The 20,660-nt window shown below is 46.4% G+C and overlaps 1 protein-coding gene across 3 annotated transcripts in view; it reads left to right on the top strand.

Annotated features, from left to right (window-relative positions):
- Positions 1-20,660, top strand: part of LOC123765885 (guanylate cyclase 32E) — a 350,346-nt gene that overhangs the window by 160,476 nt on the left and 169,210 nt on the right. For all 3 annotated transcript variants that reach the window (XM_069299969.1, XM_069299974.1, XM_069299977.1), the window contains one exon: positions 18,655-18,852. In XM_069299969.1, the coding sequence (XP_069156070.1) occupies positions 18,655-18,852 (198 nt within the window). The remainder of the gene's footprint in view (positions 1-18,654; positions 18,853-20,660) is intronic.

Raw genomic sequence — 20,660 nt, 5'->3', positions numbered from 1 at the left:
TGAACAAAATTAACTCTAAATACTAATTTATTTTAATGGTTAAAAAAATAGGAATAAAGTGACATATTGAATTAGTTATCAAGAATACTGCAAATTTAGATATATTAATAGAAACGCATTTTTGTGGACTGTGGAGAAACTATAGTTGTTTAAATGTAGCGAAAATACTATAAAATAATATTATAATATAATAGTATAATAAAATAATATACAATATATATTATAATATATTTAATAATTAATAATAAAATAATATTATAATAAAATATATAATACTATAAAAAATATTATAATAGAAAATAATAGTTGACATCTATTAAAAAGAAGTATTAAGGAGCAGAGAATCAGTCACCATAACGGGGGTTGGAGACCAATGACCGAGCCCCAAACATGTCAAACAACAGGCAACACACGAAGTGTTTTGGCAAGATTTCCGCTTAAAATTGTTTAAAAAAAATTATAAAGGTTTTAATGTATAAAATATAAATGTAGCGTTACAAAGAAAATAATTGATACGCTAAGACAGCGAATTTAAGATGTAATTGAAGGTACAATTGTAAACATTGTCAGGATAGCACTAGTTTTATTTCTTTCTGAAAGCACAAAAAACGTTTGATTAAATCGTGTTCTGCTCTGTGAGGTTTAACTATGCTTGTGTCAGGCTCTGCGGACGACCATCTAAGCAGACTTTACTATACACCACAACGACATTCAAACACGCAAAAAACAAATGATTGTTTTTGTTTACTGGTGCCTATTGGGGAATTTCGAAGCGTTCGTTTTGAACTCTGGCGTTTAATCTTCATGCCTGAACGCTGGCCTGAGGAGACACGAACTGTCGCACCCAAACACACATTATCAATCAAAAACATTGACTAGCTTTGACCTCACATATCTTTACACAGCTATCACTTATCCTCGGTCCAAAACAATGAAGCTTTTAATTAATATCTCGAAACACTGTTAAGCACGACCACCCAATGGTCTTCAGGCCGCACCTGTGTAGTTACCACGATAACAGAGTTACCACGACGATAACACACGTCGTCCTCCAACAGCTTCCTCACACGTTGGTCACGTAGTTTCTCAACAATTCTTCACTATGAGCTACAAACTTCCTTCTTCGTTACGAGGCAACGAAGGACGTCCTTCTCCGTCGACTCTCACAACTCAAGTGAGGTCTTAAGACTTGCACCCCGCGTCACGTGTCGTAAGATATTGTCGACATCTCATCTTACCTCGTTAAGATGCTTGCCCTCTGCTTCCCTTCTCCTTAGTCACAATTACTGCTTGGTTTAATTCACTTACCTGACTCCTATATCTGGTCAGGTGCGAAATAATTCTCACAAAGGTTGACCAACCTCATTAGGCTACGTGGAGGTTCACACCAGTACACACACACACACACACACACACACACACACACACACACACACACACACACACACACACACACACACACACACACACACACACACACACCGCGCCTCGCACCAGCCGACAGGCCGTGCCACGCACGAACCCCTCAGGCTGTGCCACGCACGTACTCCTCAGGCCGTGCCACGCACGTACCCCTCTGGCCGTGCCACGCACGTACTCCTCTCACTTTCTCTCTCTAACTCATCCTCCCTCTGTTTAATGATTTCCAGACCATAATTCCAAGTTAATTCCACTTTAAAAACAATGGCATAATGACCAATGGGCTCCGTGCTAACAATATAGATTATTGACATTCGATACTTCAACAGTTCCTCTATTGGAACATTTTCCGAGATTTGGTTTGGCCTCGAGGCGGCAGCTGCTCGCCTCATCTTTACCACATCAATAGTTCTGTCTGTGTCTCTGTCGTTTGCCTCTCTGTCTCACTGTGGCTCTCTGTCCTAGCCCGGCCGTCCACAACATATTCGGACATGCTGACAGCAACCGGACGCTCGTATAACGCTGACTCCACACGACTAATTAACACCAGGCCATCTCTGGTCCTTCCATCCTTTATTCTCGCCTAATCCCAAATTTATTCTCACTTCCACTCCCCCCCCCTCACTCTCCCTCTCTTTGTCTATGTAAGACATAATCTCTGTTTGTCCGAGGCTGTAGGCCAGTAAGGACCAAGATGTCATAGCTGGAAGGGTGGGGGTCAGGGGTTGGGAAGGGTGGGGGTCAGGGGTTGGGAAGGGTGGGGGTCAGGGGTTGGGAAGGGTGGGGGTCAGGGGTTGGGAAGGGTGGGGGTCAGGGGTTGGGAAGGGTGGGGGTCAGGGGTTGGGAAGGGTGGGGGTCAGGGGTTGGGAAGGGTGGGGGTCAGGGGTTGGGAAGGGTGGGGGTCAGCGGTTGGGAAGGGTGGGGGTCAGGGGTTGGGAAGGGTGGGGGTCAGGGGTTGGGAAGGGTGGGGATCAGGGGTTGGGAAGGGTGGGGGTCAGGGGTTGGGAAGGGTGGGGGTCAGGGGTTGGGAAGGGTGGGGGTTAGGGGTTGGGAAGGGTGGGGGTCAGCGGTTGGGGAGGGTGGGGGTCAGGGGTTGGGGAGGGTGGGGGTCAGAGGTTGGGAAGGGTGGGGGTCAGCGATTGGGAAGGGTGGGGGTCAGCGGTTGGGGAGGGTGGGGGTCAGGGGTTGGGGAGGGTGGGGGTCAGCGGTTGGGAAGGGTGGGGGTCAGAGGTTGACCCTATGCAACATTATGAGCCAGAATCGGCTCTTCTGTCAAGTCTGAAATGTGAGTTTGCTTCTCCATAGAGTCATACCAGATTTGTCGGTGGTTATCGATGTTGAATCAACATTGATAACTTTCATTCATCTTCGATCTAGTTGATTCAACGACGATAACTTTGATTTAAGGTTAATTGAACATGTTTTTTCCCCACCGGGAGAGGAAATGGGAGGGATTTAGACAGAGAGAACTGGGAGGAGGGAGAGTGTGTGGAAGGGACGCTCAGGGAGAGACAGAGTCCCGGGCACCGCTGGGTAACCCTTCGATCTATAAAGGAGAATTTCTGTGTTATTTTTTTCCCTCTCCAAGATTTTAAGCGAGACGACAGGGAACAGAAGACGACGACGACTACCTCACACAACTTTGCGTGGTGACTGGTGTCGTGCTCAGCGGGGAGGGTCGCCCCCTGTCCCACCCTGGAAAGGAAATCGGCCTAGCTCTGTATCCATTTCACGAAGTCAGGGGTTGTGAAATGTAAAACGAAACGTCCGTAGAGTTTAACATTTGTTTTGAATAGAAAAAAAATGTTTCTGGAGTCTGCCAGTGCAGACTGCCTATCACATGCCTCTGTATGACTAACCATCCTGTGTGATGGGGATTTTATAGCATCACGTAGCTAGCTTTTTTGACACACTGTACTCCACTTCATATAGTCTAGGGTAGCTGCACTAATGCAGATGTACCTAATGTATTAATAAAAATAATAATAATAATAATAATAATAATAATAATAATAAAAGTGTTTTCAGACAGCAGAGATGGGAGATACCTTGCTGTCAAAACTATATTGTTGCAAACACTCAGGTCAGATAGGAGAGAAATTACTGACTCCCAACGACCTGAAAGCACCAGTATAAAAAGCTATGATTTGCTTAGATCTGAAACCTATGTTTATGGGCAGCACAAAAGTTCCACCAGACTGTGCGACACAGTGGTTGCCAGGATCAGGCTGGGTTACCGTTACCTGTGGCAGGTGGCTGCAGGTGACGGATCTCCCAATCCTGAGCACTCCAGGTGCAAACTCTATGAGCAGGAACTGCGGTATGATCTCCCACACTTCATCACCGAATGCCCAGTTATTAAACCATTAAGACCCGTTGGCATGAGGTACCTGGAGCTTTGCAATTACTTTATTCACTCTCGTGTTCTTGAAGATATACTCACAGTGTACCCAAAATTTGCCAGTGCAGGCTACTAAACACATGGCTCTGTATGACTAACCATCCTGCGAGATGGGGACTTTTATTACCACTGCTGCCTTACTCACTCTTGTGTTGATGATATCCTCATAATGCACTCAGAGTCTGCCAGTGCAGACTGCTTATCACATGCCTCTGTATGACTAACCATCCTGTGTGATGGGGAGTTTTAGCACTACGTAGCTAGGTTTTTTACACACTGTACTCCCCCTTCACATAGTCTAGGGCAGCTACACAAATGCAGATGTATCTAATGTCGTAATAAAAAAAGTGTTTTCAGGATTCTCTCCGTCATAGAGAGGAGTCTCCCCTTCATATATAGAAGGACGGTCTCGCTTCATGCAGGTCGGCGTTCAATCCCCGACTGTCCAAGTGTTTGGGCACCACACCATCTCCCTTCCCTATCCCAAATACTTATCATGGACCCCTTCCAAATGCTATATACTCGTAATAGCTTGGCGCTTTCCCATGATACTTCTCGCTCTCTCTCCTCCTGTCTAAGACGGTTCAGAGGTATATTCCCCAGATAGTGTTACTTTTGCAACTCTACTCTAATCTTTCTTTAAAATACCCAAAAGCATTTTAATCCAGCAGTTTTCCCAAAGCTAATTAATATAATGCTCCCATTAGGCGCAGACACCAGCTTTAATTTACCGAAGTAATTAAAAACTAAATTTTCCCAAATATAAAATATTATTATATATTATGCATTTAGGATCAGTTAGACTGGTTGTATAGGTTCAATGGGCAGTTATTGGTATTTACAGCAGGTGGGTAGAGCATTTAGAGAGGCGGGATTTAAATATAACACGAAGGATAATACTGTTAAGGAAAAGTCACCATATCATCAGTTGAGACCAGCAGGTCCTCATAAACATAGGCCAATTACCCGTTAATCCAGCTGTCAAATTCGTTTTTCTATGAATGAAATGTGTGCGTAAAGGAGACCAATCCAATCCACACGACACTCAATTGATGACGTTCGAACGTTTTTTTGGAACAGTCCTTCGCTCATGTCCTCTGTTCTAATTTCACCTCATAAACAATGGTTTAAAATGATTATATGTACACGACAAACCCGCTGTTTATCATTGAAAAATACTTTACACGCGAGTCATAACTGATGAAGTTCGAAGCTCGCTTCGGAAGAGAAATTAAAAAGTTACGGCTGTTATGTTGGGATTTGTATGGAAAGGTACTGAAACGGTTTGGTTATTCAATGCAATGAGTTTGTATGTATACGTCAATTATGTGTGTGTGTGTGTGTGTGTGTGTGTGTGTGTGTGTGTGTGTGTGTGTGTGTGTGTGTGTGTGTGTGTGTGTGTGTGTGTGTGTCTGTGTGTGTGTGTGTGTATGTGTGTGTGTGTGTGTGTGTGTGTGTGTGTTTTATGGGTCTTGTACTTGCTGCGAACTGTTATCTCCCCGGGGAGGTAACAGCGTGGCGTGTTGTATGTGTTGTCCCTGTTGTTAGCGTGCCCCAGGGCGGCCCACAGGGGGGGGGGGTAACAGTAGCCCTGCTCCCCTGAGTGGGTTTACCATCTTCCTGTAGCCTGCGATGCCCGGTATTAGTTGTTCACATTGTTGACTCCCGTGCTGGTGACCGTACACACACACACACGATGGTCACTACTCCATAGTAATGAGAGCTGGAGCTCTCCCAGAAGTGAATTATAAATGGCTCCGCTGGGGCGCTCCACCACACAGCGCTCAACTCGTGTAATTCCTGGCAGTGTGAGCTTAAAGTGAAGGGGGGGGGGCTTGGTGGCCTATATGTGCGTGTGTGGGTAATTACCTAAGTGTAATTACTTAATTGTAGTTACAGGATGAGAGGTGACCTCACGTAGTCTCATGTTCTATATATTACGACGCTCTATTCCTGCCGCTGAGAGCTGTGGCACCCACCGCCGGCCCCCCCCCCCCCCCCCCGCCCGCCTAAACTACTGCAGCAAACTAAAACTGTTTGCAAAAAAAAAAAAAAACTTGTTTCTTAAGCTTTAATCTATGGCCTCTTGTTCTTGAAGTTGCAAGTTTCAAATATTTATGTGTGCATGTGTGTCCGTGTGCTTGTGTGTGTGCGTGTGCTTGTGCGTGTGCGTGTGTGCGTGTGTGTGTGTGTGTGCTTGTGTGTGTGTGTGTGTGTGTGTGTGTACTCACCTATTTGTGCCTGCAGGATCGAGCTCTAGCTCTTGGACCCAGCTTTTCTAGCCGTTGTTTGTCTAATGCAATGTTAGCCTCTACAACCTGCTCCTTTAGGTCATTCCATTTACTCACTACTATTACGCTTAAAGAAAACTTTCTAACATCTCTATGACACATCTGAGTCTCACGCATCCATCCATGGTCCCCTTGTTCTACTATTATTCATAGTTAACATTTCCTCTCATCCAACCACTCGGGCTGGAAGGTAGAGCGAAGGGACGGGGGAAGGAATGGTTGGGCACCATTCCTTGCCCCCGTCCCATCCCAAATACTTATCCTGACCCATTCCATGTGCTATATATACATATATTCGTAATGGCATGTCGGTTTCTCCTAATTGTTCCCTCCCATATTTCCACCTTGTCAATCCCTTTAAGTATTTTATACGTCTGTATCATGTCTCCCCTCTCCCTCCTCCTTTCTAACGTCATCAGGTTTAGTTCCTTCAGTTTGTCATCGTATCTCATCTCTCGCAGCTCTGGGACGAGTCTCGTTGCAAACTTCTGCACCTTTTCGAGCTTCCTTATGTTTTTTTTTTAGGATTGGGGTTCCACGATGGGGCGGCATACTCTAAGACTGGTCTCACAAAGACGGTATACAGTGATTTAAAAGCCTCCTTATTGAAGTTTCTGCAGGCTGTTCTGACTTTTGTCAGAGTACAGTATGCAGCTGATGTTATTCTATTTATATAAGCCTCTGGAGTTAGGTTTGGTGTTATGTCCGCTCCCAGGTCTTTTTCTCTAGAAGTTGTAAGGAGGTAGTTTCCCTTCATCGTATATTGGTCTTACGGTCTGCTGGCTCCTGTTCCCATTTCCATCACCTTGCACTTGTTAGTGTTGAAATCTAGCAGCCATTTCTCAGACCAGCTCTGTAACCTGTTGTTACGATGCCCTCCTATCTCCTATTTCTCCGAAATGCCAGCGTTAAGAGTCATATCCACTTACCTTGCAGGTTCCCTGAAGTGCTGGGAGTCTTTTGATACGAGAGGCTACTGAATAGATTACATATATAAGTAGAAATTGTCATTTATAAGATTTGCAGGAAAGGGGGTTATGCCCCTCGTATTTACAAAATGGCGACGTCTCTATCATTTTGGCGCCTTGACGCAACGGCGCCAGCAGACTGGTGATTGGCTGGCCGAGGTCACGTGACGTGACTGACCAATCAGAGCCCGCCGTGACATAACCGGGAGACATGGCCCAGCGTTGGAGGAGGCACTGCGGCAGAGCTTCACAGTCCTTTGACGCAAGCGGAAATGCGTCAGTGAGCTCCCGAGATTGGAGGTTCTGGGAGCCTTGCTCAATGGATTTGAGCAGCCATTGTAGTCTACCTTTGCCGCAAAAGATAGTATACTCTCTGGTAGAACGGAGAAGCCGAGTTTAGTGGGCAAACGAAGTGCCAAGAACTGGTCGGCGACGGAAAGTAAGCAGCGATTCTAGGAAGGCAATTCTGGTGGCCGCGAGTCCGCCCTGGTACGACGTGTAGTGCTGCAGTGACTGGGTCACATCTACTGAGGTTTTGGAGGGAAGACACCGCATCCGGATCCTAGAGAAAACGTCTCGTTGAAGGAGCGAGTGTGTACGGTGACTTTCTCAGTGACTACTGGTTGGACCAGCTTGTAAAACTTGAACCCAGGGAATAACGTACGGCGAAGACGCGATTTCTTCACGACACCTGAAGACCTGTGACACGCATCCGGAATGCCGAGGAGCGACCAGGGAATTGTGTACCTTCTACCATCGGAGGACAGGCGTCGTGGACTGGAGTGATTAAGGTAGATAATTATATCCCTCCCATTGACCCTTGATGACTAGGCTAGATAGGCCGGTACATATGTATATATATCATTAGTATATTTCTTATTATGTTAGTATTAGAGTAGGCTGAAGGTCAGCCAGCATTTATACTATCTGGAGAAGGCAGCGTGAGGGCGAGTGTAGCAGTAGGTGGACGAGAGGATGACGTCGATGATGCCGACCCCTCGAGAGGGTTGTTGTTGTTATAGATTCAGCTACTCGGAACAAGTTCCAAGTAGCACGGGCTATGGTGAGCCCGTAACTTACCTGGCACAGGAGCGGAGCAAGAAGCACGGGCTATGGTTAGCCTCGTGGCCGGGAGATGTCTCCCGTCGAGTCCCCTCGAGAGGGTGCGAGTCCCCCCATTTAAACCTACCCAGCTCTCCGAGTTGCCAGAGGTGGCGAGGGAACAACTGCCAACGTTCTCCAGATCATCTATTTTATATATTTTCTCATGTGTTATTTCTTATATGATTAATGTAGTTTTCACATAGTAAACCTCATATTATTATTTTAATGTGTTTATGAGCCCTCCATCTCTCCTTGAGCATTATACAGGTGATATTGTTGCACCACACCATTATCATTACTATATTGAAAATAACCAATGACTGGTAACACATGAGTAACACTGATATTTATGGAAATATGCCCTGGTCTGGTAATACTGAATCAACACTGTAATTGTGGTGACATATTGTCTGGCGACGCCGAGTTTAACCACTGAACTGCATTGCTGGGATGCTGAGTTACAAACCCAGCTGGCCACCTTGTGAGTAGTTGAGTGACACAGGTGTGGATAAGGGACCTGTGACACCTTTGTTATGGCCGGCAAGACTCGGCGGAAGTGCTGTAGCCGCATGAAGCGACGTCTTGATGTTAATACTGAGTCTTCCTTCACTCTTCTGTGGGACAAGGCTGGAATTGTTAGCAGCGGTTTCACCTGTGGTTTGACTGAAGGGCTTCCAGGGCGATCAGTGGCACCCAAATGAGTGGGAGCAAAGACCTGCGGCGGTGGATATGATATGGTCCTCATCTTAGGTACCTTGCCCTTGTAAAACTATTGAAGTCATCTTGGAGAATCTAACACTCATCTTTCACAACCCCCCTCATTAGTCTTGCATCATCTGCAAACATTAACATATAAAAGACTCGACTCCTGCAGTCAAGTCATTTACATAAATGAGGGTCCCAGCACCGATCCTTGAGGCACCCCGCTTATTACTCTACTCCAGTCCTACTCCTCGCCCTTCACTGTCACTCTCTGACACCGGTGTGTCAGTTAATTCCTTACCGATGATAGTGCATATCCGTCTACTTCCGCCTGTCTCTTAAGTTTGTATAGTATAGGGTCTACAAAGGCACGACCACCCAATGGTCTTCAGGCCGCACCTGTGTAGTTACCAGGATAACAGAGATGTCACACGTCGTCCTCCAACAGCTTCCTCACACGTTGGTCACGTAGTTTCTCACCAATTCTTCACTATGAGCTACAAACTTCCTTCTTCGTTACGAGGCAACGAAGTACGTCCTTCTCCGTCGACTCTCACAACTCAAGTGAGGTCTTAAGACTTGCAACCCACGTCACGTGTCGTAAGATATTGTCGACATCTCATCTTACCTCGTTAAGATGCTTGCCCTCTGCTTCCCTTCTCCTTAGTCACAATTACTGCTTGGTTTAATTCACTTACTTGACTTCTACATCTGGTCACGTGCGAAATAATTCTCACAAAGGTTGTAATATCTCGACCGCGCAACCCGCTAACACCACTGAAATAACCGTTCAATCTCCGCTCCTTCTATGGTAATAACGGCCAGTGTCTACAGGCTAGTGTCCCTAACCTGCATACCATGCAAGCTGATGGAGAAGATTGTGCGAAGAAAGCTAGTGGAACATCTGGAGCGAAGGAACTTTGTAACACAGCATCAACATGGGTTCAGGGATGGCAGGTCCTGCCTCACAGGGTTACTTGAATTCTACGACCAGGCAACAAAAATCAGGCAAGAAAGAGAAGGGTGGGCAGACTGCATGTTTTTGGATTGTCAGAAAGCCTATGATACAGTACCACACAAGAGGCTTGTGAAAAACCTGGAGAAGCAGGCAAGAGTGAAAGGGAAGGTACTCCATTGGATAAAGGAGTACCTAAGCAACAGGAGACAACGAGTCAGTGTGAGGGGTGAGGTCTCAGATTGGCGAGACGTTACAAGTTGAGTCCCTCAGGGGTCAGTCCTAGGACCTATACTGTTTCTGATATATGTAAATGATCTACCAGAGGGTATAGACTCGTTTCTCTCAATGTTTGCTGATGATGCAAAAATTATGAGGAGGATTGTAACAGAGGATGATAGAAGGAGGCTACAAGAAGACCTAGACAAACTGAGTGAATGGTCCAACAAATGGCTGTTGAAGTTCAACCCGAGTAAATGCAAAGTAATGAATCTAGGCAGTGGAAACAGGAGGCCAGACACAGGATACAGAATAGGAGATGAAGTACTTAATGAAACGGACAGAGAAAAAGATCTAGGAGTTGATATCACACCAAACCTGTCTCCTGAAGCCCAAATAAAAAGAATAACGTCTGCGGCATATGCGAGGCTGGCTAACATCAGAACAGCGTTCAGGACCCTGTGTAAGGAATCATTCAGAATCTTGTACACCACATATGTAAGACCAATCCTGGAGTACGCGGCCCCAGCATGGAGCCAGTACCTTGTCAAGCACAAGACGAAGCTGGAAAAAGTCCAAAGGTATGCCACTAGACTAGTCCCAGAACTAAGAGGCATGAGTTACGAGGAAAGGCTGCGGGAAATGCACCTTACGACACTGGAAGACAGAAGAGTAAGGGGAGACATGATCACAACCTACAAAATCCTCAAGGGATTCGACCGGGATAAACAAGGATAAACTATTCAACACTGGTGGTACGCGAACAAGGGGACACAGGTGGAAACTGAGTACCCACATGAGCCACAGCGACGTTAGAAGGAACTTTTTCAGTGTCAGAGTAGTTAACAGATGGAATGCATTAGGCAGTGATGTGGTGAAGGCTGACTCCATACACAGTTTCAAATGCAGATATGATAGAGCCCAGTAGGCTCAGGAATCTGTACACCTGTTGATTGACAGTTAAGAGGCGGGACCAAAGAGCCAGAGCTCAACCCCCACAAGCATAATTAGGTGAGCACACACACACACACACACCGCTCCACGCACCAGCCGACAGGCCGTGCCACGCACTTACCCCTCAGGCCGTGCCACGCACGAACCCTTAAGACCACGCCCCACTCCCCCTTCGCTCAGTTACTCCAGGACCACCTGGTCCAGAGTTTTCTGACCAATCCCTGAAGGAGCCCGAATCCCCTCGCAAAGAAACCTTTGATCCTGTCATTGACTTTAACTTCGTATAACTCACATTCCTTCCTCACCAGCTCCGTATTGTGAAGCATCTCAAACTCGTTCACGGTAAGTCTCGTTCACGGTAACAGTCTCGTTCAGAATACCGCACTCGTTTACTGTATCCGTCTTGCTCACCGAGTCTGTTCCACGGAAAACCTTGGATTTCCTTCCTCGTTCCCTCGTTTTCCTGTCCGTTGTCGTGTCATGCCAGTATACCGTCCGCCCGCGCAGGACAACATATTCCTCTCCGCACTCCCCATAACTGTAAGTTTTACCATTACGGAGCTGCATTTTCCCCGAGTTAATTACTTTAAGTTCGTCAAGACTGACATTAATGTAATATCAGAGATCAAGGACACTATAGTTAGGTTGTATTTAAGAGTGAATATCGGGTGGGTGAAGATATCTTACTGGAGAGGATTATAGTGAGAGACTTGGCTGGCATATAGGGACATGTCACGTGTGTCATCACAACATCCTCCCACCTCTAACAAACCGGACAAAAGCTACCAACACAAGACAGCCAAACCTGCCGTAAAGGACAAACATGTGAGGCCCAGTAGGCCTGAGGAGGACCTGGAACACAAGGCAGGAGTAACAAGTCTCAGATGACTCCAGAGGAAACTGTGGTGGAGGTCCGTCGGTAGAGCCACGGTCTCCTAGACTCTTGCAAGTTGGAGTTCGATCCTCGATGGTCCAAACTGAGCCCAAAAACCATACCTTCCTGGCATGGTCTCTTCTTAGGATTACTTTCCTTTTTCTTTCAGACTTTTTCAGCTCCTTATTCTCATATCTTATCCCTTTGCATTTCCTCCTCATAATTTTCTTCCTAACCTTATTTTACCTTCCTAACCTTATCTTACCTTACCACATTAACTGGACGGTAGAGCGTCGGTTTCGCTACTTGCAGGTCGGTGTTCAATCCCCGACCGTCCAAATGGTCACCACACCTTCCTTCCGACCTTTCCCAGATCCTTAGCCTCGTATCCCTTCCAAGTGCTGTACAGTCGTAATGGCTTGGCGCTTTCTTCTGATAATTACCTTACATTACTATCTCGTTAAATTACAGACTCCATCCTCACTGTCATCCATCTGTCATCCTCACTGTCATCCATCTGTCATCCTCACTGTCATCCTCACTGTCATCCTCACTGTCATCCATCTGTCATCCTCACTGTCATCCATCTGTCATCCTCACTGTCATCCTCACTGTCATCCATCTGTCATCCTCACTGTCATCCATCTGTCATCCTCACTGTCATCCATCTGTCATCCTCACTGTCATCCATCTGTCATCCTCACTGACATCCATCTGTCATCCTCACTGACATCCATCTGTCATCCTCACTGTCATCCATCTGTCATCCTCACTGACATCCATCTGTCATCCTCACTGACATCCATCTGTCATCCTCACTGTCATCCATCTGTCATCCTCACTGTCATCCATCTGTCATCCTCACTGTCATCCATCTGTCATCCTCACTGACATCCATCTGTCATCCTCACTGACATCCATCTGTCATCCTGACTGACATCCATCTGTCATCCTCACTGTCATCCATCTGTCATCCTCACTGTCATCCTCACTGTCATCCATCTGTCATCCTCACTGTCATCCATCTGTCATCCATCTGTCATCCTCACTGGCATCCATCTGTCATCCTCACTGTCATCCATCTGTCATCCTCACTGGCATCCATCTGTCATCCTCACTGTCATCCTCACTGTCATCCTCACTGGCATCCATCTGTCATCCTCACTGTCATCCTCACTGTCATCCTCACTGGCATCCATCTGTCATCCTCACTGTCATCCATCTGTCATCCATCTGTCATCCTCACTGGCATCCATCTGTCATCCTCACTGTCATCCATCTGTCATCCTCACTGGCATCCATCTGTCATCCTCACTGTCATCCTCACTGTCATCCTCACTGGCATCCATCTGTCATCCTCACTGGCATCCATCTGTCATCCTCACTGTCATCCATCTGTCATCCTCACTGACATCCATCTGTCATCCTGACTGACATCCATCTGTCATCCTCACTGTCATCCATCTGTCATCCTCACTGACATCCATCTGTCATCCATCTGTCATCTTGATGCCGACTTGTTACTTTGTCTTATATAGGTTATCGACGAAGAGGGTTTAGTGCACACACTCGAACACTATATCTTGGATTGTAGTAAAATTGAGCCATTTAGAGATAAATATAAGCTCACTCAGTATGATATGGCAACCTATTGCATTACCATGGATACATTACCTGAAATGCTTGCGCTGTATCCATATTTCGCTTCCAGTAGATAAACGACATATGAGATTAAGAAACAAGTAGTGTATTGTGAAGACTAAAAATGAACAGAAGCTACCCTATAACTCTGTAATATCTCCATTGGTCAAACTATTATGTATTAGCGATAAGACCTACCATTAATGGATAATGACTTACTGTAAATATATAGCTCCAGAAATAGCACTCTCTCTGTAACTAGCTGACATTGTAACTATAAGGTGTGAAGGATAGATGAAATTGTTTATGTAATAATCTAAGATGAGGTCTGATAAAGATCTTTTGTGCCCTCTGTAATGCTTTTTGCGCTACCGCTCACAGGATGAGTATGGGGTGCACTAGCCGCTTGCGGCGCCGACAAAATCACAAGGGTTTAGAGTAAATGGTTAGAGATGAATGGTAGGGAAGGTGGTGAAGGGTAGGGAAGGTGGTGAAAGGTAGGGAAGGTGATGAAGGATAGGGAAGATGGTGAAGGTTAGGGAAGGTGGTGAAGGGTAGGGAAGGTGGTGAAGGGTAGGGAAGGTGGTGAGGGGTAGGGAAGGTGGTGAAGGGTAGGGAAGGTGGTGAAGGGTAGGGAAGGTGGTGAAGGGTAGGGAAAGAGATGAAGGATAGGGAAGGTGGTGAAGGGTAGGGAAGGTGGTGAAGGGTAGGGAAGGTGGTGAAGGGTAGGGAAGGTGGTGAAGGGTAGGGAAGGTGGTGAGGGGTAGGGAAGGTGGTGAAGGGAAGGGAAGGTGGTGAAGGGTAGGGAAGGTGGTGAAGGGTAGGGAAGGTGGTGAAGGGTAGGGAAGATGGTGAAGGGTAGGGAAAGAGATGAAGGATAGGGAAGGTGGTGAAGGATAGGGAAGGTGGTGAAGGGTAGGGAAGATGGTGAAGGGTAGGGAAAGAGGTGAAGGATAGGGAAGGTGGTGAAGGGTAGGGAAGGTGGTGAAGGGTAGGGAAGATGGTGAAGGGTAGGGAAGGTGGTGAAGGGTAGGGAAGGTGGTGAAGGGTAGGGAAGGTGGTGAAGGGTAGGGAAGGTGGTGAAGGGTAGGGAAGGTGGTGAAGGGTAGGGAAGGTGGTGAAGGGTAGGGAAGGTGGTGAAGGGCAGGGAAGGTGGTGAAGGATAGGGAAGGTGGTGAAGGGCAGGGAAGGTGGTGAAGGATAGGGAAGGTGGTGAAGGGTAGGGAAGGTGGTGAAGGGTAGGGAAAGAGGTGAAGGATAGGGAAGGTGGTGAAGGGTAGGGAAGGTGGTGAAGGATAGGGAAGGTGGTGAAGGGTAGGGAAGGTGGTGAGGGGTAGGGAAGGTGGTGAAGGGTAGGGAAGGTGGTGAAGGATAGGGAAGGTGGTGAAGGGTAGGGAAGGTGGTGAAGGGTAGGGAAGGTGGTGAAGGGTAGGGAAGGTGGTGAAGGGTAGGGAAGGTGGTGAAGGATAGGGAAGGTGGTGAAGGGCAGGGAAGGTGGTGAAGGATAGGGAAGGTGGTGAAGGGTAGGGAAGGTGGTGAAGGGTAGGGAAGGTGGTGAAGGGTACGGAAGGTGGTGAAGGGTAGGGAAGGTGGTGAAGGGTAGGGAAGGTGGTGAAGGGTAGGGAAGGTGGTGAAGGGTAGGGAAGGTGGTGATGATAATGGGTGTAAACAAGATAGTGCCAGGAAGGCTGTATAGTGAAGATAGTTATAGGCAGGAGGATGGTCGTGTGTAGTGTAGTCACAGTGATGTTGGGTGTGTGTTGATATATGCTTATAGTGAGGAATATATTGTGTAGTGCAGACGGTTATGGTCGTGCGTAGTGTAGTGTAGTGTAGTGTAGTGTAGTGTAGTGTAGTGCAGTGTAGTGTAGTGCAGTGTAATGTAGTGTAGTGTAGTGTAGTGTAGTGTAGTGTACACTATACTACACAGCAGATCGGCGTTCAATCACCGACCGTCCAAATGGTTGGGCACCATTCCTTCTCCTCGTCCCATCCCATATCCTAATCCTGACCCCCTCCCAGTACTATATAGTCGTAATAGCTTGGCACTTTCCCTTGATAGTTCCCTTCCCCTTCTACGTGGATTGTTTCGCTGTTAACCTATCCATTTATCCGCCAGTCTTCAGAGGGAAGCTTCACCATTCTCATCCCTCATCTTAGATACGCCTTTACCAGTTGCCGTCTCGCTTCATGATAACCCAAGCCACTTGTTATAAGAGAGAGAACAAGAGGTCGCCAAGCCCGAGGCCTGGGGCCAGATTCACGAAAGCACTTACGCAAGCGCTTACGAACCTGTACATCTTTTCTCAATCTTTGGCGGCTTTGTTTACAATTATTAAACAATTAATGAGCTCCGAAGCACCAGGAGGCTGTTTATAACAATAACAACAGCTGAATGGGAAGTTTTCCTGCTTGTAAACTGTTTAATAAATGTAACCAAAGCCGTCAAAGATTGAATAAAGATGTACACGTTCTTAAGTGCTTGCGTAAGTGCTTTCATGAATCTGGCCCCAGTGTTCTAAATTTACATCCAGCTCGTCTCAAAGTTAAAACACAACATACTCGGATTAAACGTCGTTTCAGTTAAGGGTAGTTATGTTCAAGTGGCTATGTTTAACGAGAGACTAATTATAATAGTTGAGCATCATTCCATACCACCGTCCTTGAGCTGGCTTTGCGGTTTCTCCTAGCAATTACCTTATCTTTTTCGTTAATCACTACTAAATTATCCATAGTTCGCTATGTAAGAATATCACTCTCCTAAAGCAAGTAAAGCTTCTCCTATCTAATTAAGTACAATGGTAAGTAAATCACACCTGATCATTGCAATGATTCACCTAATGTAACCGAACTGAACTGATGAATAAGTAATTTTGTCAGGGACAGGAAGCACGTGTGTGTGTGTGTACATATGTAATTTAGGCCTATATCGATGTCCCCCTCAAAGTCGAACTATTGACCCTCCTCAGGATGGAACCCCACAACAGCTGCCTAACTCCACGGTCCCTGTATACTGCTAGGTGAACAGAGGCATTAGGCGAAAGGAAACATTCCACCCCCTTTTTATCCCACCCGGAAATTGAACCCAGGATCTCTAATTGTGAGCACAGAACGAAGTTTTAAATGATTTACACGCATGAAAATATACAATGTTATCATTGCTTAAATAATTTAACCAAAAGGGTGACTGTAAATGAGCTGTAATATGATTCTTACCTTACCTAGGAATTATTAATCATACCATTGATCATCTTGGGAAAAACCTAACTGGGTTTATGATCGCTTAATTGGTCCGCTTTAGAGGTTAATTGACTCTGTGAGTAGAGTGTACACAGGTTAATTGACTCGGTGAGCAGAGTGTAAACATGTTAATTGACTCTGTGAGTAGAGTGTACAAAGGTTAATTGACTCTGTGAGTAGAAGGCTTATCCTTATATCCTCTTTAAGTGCTATTTAGTCATAATGGTTATCTTCTTGAGATGATTTCAGGGCTTTAGTGTCCCCGCGGCCCGGTCCTCGACCAGGCCTCCACCCCCAGGAAGCAGCCCGTGACAGCTGACTAACACCCAGGTACCTATTTACTGCTAGGTAACAGGGGCATTCAGGGTGAAAGAAACTTTGCCCATTTGTTTCTGCCTCGTGCGGGAATCGAACCCGCGCCACAGAATTACGAGTCCTGCGCGCTATCCACCAGGCTACGAGGCCCCCCACTGTTAACCATAATGGCTAAGTCATAATGGCTTAGTGCTCTTTCCATTATAAATTTCTTTCTTTCTTGGTGAGTAGAAGTTACAAAGGTTAATTGACTCGGTGAGTAGAAGGTATGAGCTCCGTAGCTCCTATACCGACGACGTGTCAACATACAACGGCCACTTCATCATAACTTCATCATAATCTGGCACGAGACTCTGGGGGAGATTACCCCACAATTATAATGCAAGTAAAATTATGTCGCATTAGTACAGCATTTAACTATGTTGCATCAGGAAGTTCATGGGGAGAATCATGCCTTTCATGTCTGTAAATTGCACACCAGAATAAATGTTTTAGGATTCATCTGAATTTCTATCCTACTCCCACCTATGTCTTCTCGTCCACCTCTGTCTGTCCATGCCAACCAATCCGCTTTTTAGTCAGCAATTTCGTTGTCGCTTAGAATCTTGTATGTCAGAATCATGTCATCTCTTAACTCTTTTTCCAGTGCAAAGAGATCTGGTTCATTATGGGTGTTCTCCAATACCAGTTTTGAGGAGAACGGGAATATTCGCATGTTTGGTTTGCCCCGGTGATGTTATGGTGTTATTGTATACCCCGCTGATGTTATGCTGTTAATGTGTGCCTCGGCTGATAGGCTTTGGGTAATGGCTTCTTCCAGATAGTTTCCCTTCTATTGGCTCAAATCATTTCCTCCTCATTTTCTTTTACTCTTCCTGTGGGCTATTTGGTCCTGTCCCTTATCTCATCACGTTGCATTACCTGGGATGAAGTCGAGCCACTCGACCATCTGTTTCGTAATATATATATTTCTCTCTCTCTCTCTCTCTCTCTCTCTCTCTCTCTCTCTCTCTCTCTCTCTCTCTCTCTCTCTCTCTCTCTCTCTCTCTCTCTCGCTCTCTCTTCCACCCCTTCTATGTTTCCCATCGCCAGGAACTAACAACACCACCACCCACCGCCTCCCCCATCACCAGGAACTAACACCACCACCACCCACCGCCTCCCCCATCACCAGGAACTAACACCACCACCACCCACCGCCTCCCCCATCACCAGGAACTAACAACACCACCACCCACCGCCTCCCCCATCACCAGGAACTAACAACACCACCACCCACCGCCTCCCCCATCACCAGGAACTAACACCACCACCACCCACCGCCTCCCCCATCACCAGGAACTAACAACACCACCACCCACCGCCTCCCCCATCACCAGGAACTAACACCACCACCCACCACCTCCCCCATCACCAGGAACTAACACCACCACCACCCACCGCCTCCCCCATCACCAGGAACTAACAACACCACCACCCACTGCCTCCCCCATCACCAGGCACTAACACCACCACCACCCACCACCTCCCCCATCACCAGGAACTAAACGAGCCCCCATCTCCACCCACAGGTCAACACGGTCTTCCCTCTGGTAGGGGGACACCGCCTCAACTTCACCGTAGCGGAGACATACGGGCAGGAGGAGATCAGTATCCTGCAGACAGCACAGCTCTGGATCTCCAACATCTCCGCCTACATCGGTCCCCAGGAGACCTGTGTCCACGAGGCCAGGATGGCTGCCGCCTTCAACCTGCCCATGATTTCTTACGTAAGGGTTTTCTTAAGTGCTGTTTTTAGTGTAATTTTCTGGAGGCGAGGCTAGTGCTTACTCTCTACAGTGTTGTTCATGGCTCCTAAATTTGCCTGAATGTTTTGTTTGCGATTCCAGTGCTTTTCGCGTTTTCTTTCATGTTTTTTGTGAGATGTTGCTGCTTTATGATAGCTAAAGTTTCATTTTTAAAGGCAAACGAAAGAGAGTAAGAGAGAGAGAGAGAGAGAGAGAGAGAGAGAGAGAGAGAGAGAGAGAGAGAGAGAGAGAGAGAGAGAGAGACAGACAGAGAGAGAGACAGACAGACAGAGAGAGAGACAGACAGAGAGAGAGGAAGACACTAACATGAGGGGAGTGTATATTAGGGGGTTGTAGACAATGGTGGTAGACTGAAAACAACCACCAGACAACAAATTGTTACATCATTTTCCGGCTTCAGTAAACTGGTCAACAAAAGTTCACCAATTTGCTACAATTTCTTCGCTTGTCACTATTTACGGCGTCGACCAATTTGCTGGTGGCGCCATTCTCATGTTGCTTTTCGCTGGCAAACGTCAGAGTTTTCAGCACTTTTTTTAAACTCGCTTTTATCGGCTTTGGAAAATCAATTATTCCGTAGGTTGTTTTTTAATTAGCAGTGGTTGGTAGGTTTAGTGGGTAAAAATCCCTTGAACTTTAATAATCAGCTTCAAGTAATTTATTTGGGATTCCCTTTGTTGTTTATTGGTGTGTGTGTGTGTGTCTGTGAACCCACCTATTTGTACTCACCTTTTTGTGTCTGCAGGATCGAGCATTGACTCTTGGATCCCGCCTTTCGAGCATCGGATGTTTACAGTAATGACTCCGGTCCTATTTTCCTATCATACCTAGTTTTAAAACTAGGAATAGTATTTGCTTCCACCACCTGCTCCTTAAGTGCATTCCATTTTTCCACTACTCTCACGCTAAAAGAAAACTTCCTAAGATCTCTGTGACTCATCTGAGTTTCCAGCTTCCACCCATGTCCCCTCGTTCTGTTACTATTCCGTGTGAACATTTCGTCTCTGTCCACTCTGTCAATCCCCCTGAGTATTTGATACGTTCCTATCATGTCCTCCCTCTCCCTTCTTGTTTCTAGTGTCGTAAGGCACAGTTCTTTCAGGCGCTCTTCATCCCCCATCCCTCGTAACTCTGGGACGAGTCTCGTTGCAAACCTCTGAACCTTTTCCAGTTTCCTTATATGCTTCTTCAGATGGGGACTCTATGATGAGGCGGCATACTCTAAGACTGGCCTCACGGAGGCAGTGTAAAGTGCCCTAAATGCCTCCTTACTTAGGTTTTTAAATGATGTTTAACTTTTGCCAGTGTATAGTACGTTGCTGTCGTTATCCTATTTATATGTGCTTCAGGAGATAGATTAGGTGTTACGTTCACGCCCAGGTCTCTCTCACGTCGTCACAGGTAGGCAGTTCCCCTTCATTGTGTACTCTCCATACGGTCTCCTATCACCTAGTCCCATTTCCATAACTTTACATTTGCTCGTGTTGAACTCCAGTAGCCATTTCTGTTCATTTCTGCAACCTGTTCAGGTTCTCTTGGAGGATCCTGCAGTCCTCATCTGTCACAACTCTTCTCATCAACTTTGCGTCATCTGCGAACATCGACATGTAGGACTCTACTCCTGTAAACATGTCGTTAACATATATTAGAAACAGAATTGGTCCCAACACCGATCCTTGTGGTACTCCACTTGTTACTGTTCGCCAGTCCGACTTCTCGCCTCTTATCGTGCGTGTGTGTGTACTCACCTAATTGTACCCACCTAATAG

The sequence above is a fragment of the Procambarus clarkii genome, chromosome 5 (assembly GCF_040958095.1).
Source record: "Procambarus clarkii isolate CNS0578487 chromosome 5, FALCON_Pclarkii_2.0, whole genome shotgun sequence".
Lineage (NCBI taxonomy): Eukaryota > Metazoa > Arthropoda > Malacostraca > Decapoda > Cambaridae > Procambarus > Procambarus clarkii.
This window is presented reverse-complemented; position numbering and strand designations above follow the sequence as displayed.